This window comes from Mytilus trossulus, chromosome 14, assembly GCF_036588685.1.
Source record: "Mytilus trossulus isolate FHL-02 chromosome 14, PNRI_Mtr1.1.1.hap1, whole genome shotgun sequence".
NCBI classification, from domain to species: domain Eukaryota; kingdom Metazoa; phylum Mollusca; class Bivalvia; order Mytilida; family Mytilidae; genus Mytilus; species Mytilus trossulus.
Window position 1 is genome coordinate 22027352 of NC_086386.1, and position 5138 is coordinate 22032489.

The 5138-nt window shown below is 30.9% G+C and overlaps 1 protein-coding gene across 1 annotated transcript; it reads left to right on the forward strand.

Moving 5' to 3' along the window:
- Positions 1 to 260: 260 nt before the first annotated feature.
- On the forward strand, positions 261 to 4774 carry LOC134697583 (uncharacterized). Its single transcript, XM_063559868.1, has 4 exons — positions 261 to 499; positions 1743 to 1810; positions 3155 to 3301; positions 4653 to 4774. The coding sequence occupies exons 1-4, from the start codon at positions 261 to 263 to the stop codon at positions 4772 to 4774; spliced, it is 576 nt and encodes a 191-aa protein (XP_063415938.1).
- Positions 4775 to 5138: the final 364 nt, after the last annotated feature.

Below are 5138 nucleotides of genomic sequence, written 5' to 3' on the forward strand. Positions count from 1 at the left end.
TCGTTGTTCATCATCCAAATGACGTTTTATAGTACTCAATTCTTTGTCTTTGTGAATATTACTTCAGGCCTTACGGTCATAAAACTGTACTCGACTCCAAAATAGTTCTCATACTCAGTGCTCGAATATATTCTCCATTGAGATCGTTCTCGAGAATCGCGGTCATAAACTTTTTCGAGTACGTTCTCAGCCCGAGAAAGTTTTTCTTAAACACAAGGGGCCTTAATCCGATCCTCTTACTTCCGGTGACTTTGTTTACAATGGAGACAACTGCAGACGACCAGGGGACGGCAGCAGTGGTTGACGATTTGCCTATTGATAAGGCTGAAATAAATAAGCAAAGGACTCTGTGGGGAACAGAGGAACAGGCCCTTTTCATCTCTCTCGTCCTGGAGGATGAGAAAACTTTGTTTGGTGCAGCAAAGGGGGACGGGGGAGATGGCAATATTAATGCTATTAACAGAAGGGCCTGGCAAGCAATTGCTGATCAATTGAATGCGTAAGGGATGATTTTTAAAGTATTTTAATTCCTGAAAAACATTGATGTAAGGCAGCAACTATTTTTTTTTTCTGGACAAACATTTATCAAGTTTTGCCTTCGGCGAAAAACGATCTATTTTTTTTCTAGACAAGTCGAAAACAATTTTCTTTCAATTTTAGAACAAAATATAGTGGCAGCTGAGGGTGAAACAAACAATATTTTTCTCAAGTTAAAAAACAAATTATTTTTTTCTCAAAAAAATGGAAACAAACTTTTTTCGACAAAAAACCATAGCCCCCCAGAAAATCAAATGGTTGCTGTCTTAATATTAGCATAAGGAATCAAGTGATTAAGCTGCACAGCAGCATGCTCAATAAGTATGCTCACATTTTTATTGAACATTTCTATTAATTTGAATTAAATGCTCAACTGATTAACTCATCTTATTGTCAAACTAGCCTTGATTCCCCCCATTGGCAGATCTTATTACCTTTGAGATTATTTTATCCTTTTCCTCAGATATCATGGATATAGTTTAAAATTTTGCTTAGTTTACACATGTTACATGTATTAGTTTGTGTTAAGGTTTCTTTAAAAAGGAAATTTCTTATTTATGACTATTCAATGATATTTGATATGTGGTTGTATTTAATTAACATTTGCATTTCTCATTTCCATGGAGAATGTTTAGCCATGTACCTGCTACACACTGCTGCTACATGGCACATTGAACTTCAAAATTTGTCAAACTTACATGTTTAAGTATTGATACTTTATTTCAATAGTTATCAAAAGTACCAGGATTATAATTGTATACGCCAGACGCGCGTTTCGTCTACATAAGCTCATCAGTGACGCTCAGATCAAAATAGTTAAAAAGCCAAATAAATCACAAAGTTGAAAAGCATCAACGCCACTGATGATCATGATCAGCCTTTATATTGAAATTACCAAAAAACAAGACATATCTCTTTGATAACAGTTTATTATTTACTTTTTCAAAAGTGCATGCGTATTTCATATATATGAATACAGAAACCGGTGTGGTATCAAAATCATGACAACTTGTATTTTTACTGTGAATTTATATCTTCAAAATATGAATAGATCAATAGTTTATACATTGTATCTGTATTTTGTAATGGAAACACTGCCATGTTAAAAAATGTTTTAGAAAAACAATAGAATAGCTACCATGGTACATATAAAGTGTAACTTTTATGTCTATACCACATAATACATTGCATTTATTTCATTGTAGCCAATTTATAACCAAGAAAAGAAGTTGGCAGGAATGTAAAAAAAAGTGGAACAACTCCAAACAGAGAGGTAGATATTTTATATTTATAATATTAATGTTTTTAATATATATAGTTCTGAAACCACATGCAAAATAAAGAAAAATAGTTATACACAATGAATTCAATCATTTGAAACTGTAAGATAATTCTAAAATAATTACCCTTGTCAAAGAAAAGTAAGAAAATGTATAGTCTTTACCACTGTGACCAGTGAGTACAACCCATATTATAACACATCTTTTAAGCTATAAAATACACAAAAAGGGCAAATGGAAAACAATTAAAAATTATGAAACACATAATAAAGTATGTCTACAAAATAAACAACACAGCCATCAAGACTAAGTGCATGTTGTAAATAAAAAAAATGTTATTGAAGGATTTGTATAGTGAGAATATACCATCAATATACAATACAATACATGTACAATTCAATACAATACAATACAATACAATACAATACAATACAATGCAATACAATACAATATCTTATTAAAGTGTCACCTCTCTTAATGAAGCCAGTCATCAAGACTTTTATTTAAAGTGAATGCTTACATTAGACAAACAAATATTCTATTTGCCCATCACGGCACCCAAAATGAGAAGAATAATTACAATATTATTTTCAAACATAATGTAAAGTAAATTAAAAATAGGTTAAACAAAGTACATAATATGATTGATTTTGATTTAATTGATTGATAAAAATATTAAAGCAAATGAGGAATGCAATTTGTAATAATACAAATATATACTATAATGTGACCAATTTTCTGTTACTCTTGTCCCTTTATTGCCAATTATTGGACAGCACACCTCATAGTGTACTTATAATTTAGCTTTAGATATTATATTTCAGAAAGAGTTTGCAGTTTTTCCAATATTTAATCATGTTTGTTTAAATATCTGTCATCAGAGGATAACGACCTACTTCGCCAAATATGGCTAAATTTGTTGCATGCTTATTCACTCCTTTTAGATCTTGAACAATCTATAGAAATAAATCAGTTATGTGTCATTATTTAACTTTTTTGAATAAAAAACCCCATATGCCTGAACCATATATTAATACAGGTCTCACTGTGGGATCAAACATGTGAAACCATTAATCAAAAAAATTGAATAGGAAAATTCATTACATCTCAAAACAATTAGATTCATACCATCAAAATATGCATTAAAGTGGGTATATTTTGGAATTGGAGATAACTTTACATTTGAGTCAACTACATGTATACATGCATGTACCTGAATTATAAGTATAAATATAACCAAGTTGGACAATATCAAACATATCTATTGTTTTTAATGTTCAAAATATTGTTCATTCATCTACTTAAAGCACCTGAAAAAAGATTTGTATATATTTCAGCTAAACAGAAAATAGACAACTTAAGACATCCTAGAACTGGAGGTAGTCCAGCCCAGCCCCAAATCACACCCACAGAGGAGTTGATTCTCCAGGGAATAGGAGGGAGACCATCCATGACTGGAGTTGGCAGTTTCTTAGATACAGATGGTAAATCTAGATTCTGTTATTCTATTATTTATTCTCAGTTTCATTATAATAAAGATTACAGTATTGTATTTTAAGTTCCAACTGCATCAACTGGTGATTTCAAGGTTACATTTACCTGCAAACGCATCACAAACCATCAAACCATGAATTGATGCTGTCGGAGCTTAGAATACAAAACTATAACACTTATCTCCTAAATGTCAATTCAATATATTTCTAGGATAAACAATTATTGGCATTATTAGATTTATACCTCCACTTCATGATTTTTAAAAAGACTGCATGAATGAAACCAATGGCTACACGTGTAAGGTGCTTGCAAAGCAAAGAAATAAAAAAAAAAATGTATGAAAAAAATGGGAAAATTACTATTTCTAAGAGAAAAAAGGACTGCTTACATATATATATATAACTGAAAATAATGGGTTGCTTACATATATATGCAATGTTTTAAAATAATTACACAAAAGATAAATATGAGAGAGAAAAAAATACATGAAAAATTAAATTTATTTTAATATTTATACCACAGACCTTAAATCTTGGCTGTATGTCTGTTGATATATGATTAAACGCCTTCTTAAAAGAATTTATTGGTGTATAAACTTGACCTTTAAAAAGGCGGTTTAATCCTTATAATTCTGTAAAATTTGAGATAGGGATCATATTATTCTACACTGTAACATGTACATTTATATCATTTAATAGGCCTGGTGCATGAATATTTTTGTTGGCTTATGCTCGTGTATACCCAATGAAATTTGCTAATCTGATAAAAGTAAACTGCAAAAATTATTATTATCATTCAAACAAACTTTTTTGTGTATTATAATATATTATTTTACTGTTAATGTGTAGTGAAAAAAATTTGCTTAACCTCAGTGTTGTCATTGCCACCATCTGGTTTACATTGGTTACCCCTTTCCTCCTTGGACCTTTTTTTTTACACAATTGATTCACATAGGATTTTTTCATTAACAAAAATTCATCAGGTTTAAGGTATCAATACGTTGGAAAAAAGAGTATTTCATCAATGAAATTCCAGTCAAGATATTCTCATGAATATCCTTTTCATATCGGATACAAATTTTATTAAGGTTGATTCAGACATTTCGAGGTCATATCATTTCAACTGATGTACTACTCAGGCGTCAAAAAGTGTCATTATGGAGTAAAGGGGGTGGCGTCATTATGAAGAAAAGGGTCAACTTAAAAAAGAAGTTCAGTCAATGTCATCTATTGAAAAAAAACCAAGGTTAAGATCAACTACTGAAAGTCCTCTCTAATCATATCAATTTATTATTTCCTAATATGCAAATCACACAAGAATAACAAAGAATTTTTTTTTTAGCAGCAACACCAGAAATATCAGTGGAACAAGACTTGGAGGAGGCCAATACATCTCGTGAGTTCTCCAGGTCAACTCCAATCCCATCAGGATCAAATACCACATGCACAAACCCTACAGTTTAGTATTTTTTTTTTTTAGAAATGTCCATTTGGCGTGGCTCGGTACTTATATATCCCATCATTATGTTGTGCTGTAGTAATTTTTTGTATTCGTTTTTTTCGTGTTTGCTGTTGTGCTGTAGTAATTTGTTGTTTTCATTTTTTTCGTGTTTGCTGTTGTGCTGTAGTAATTTTTTGTATTCGTTTTTTTCGTGTTTGCTGTTGTGCTGTAGAAATTTTTTGTATTCGGTTTTTTCGTATTTGCTGTTGTGCTGTAGTAATTTTTTGTATTCTTTTTTTTCGTGTTTGCTGTTGTGCTGTGTCTGTATGCTTTGTTGAGATATTTCTTTGCTTTCTTTTAAATAAAGTGATTTAGTCAATTAACACT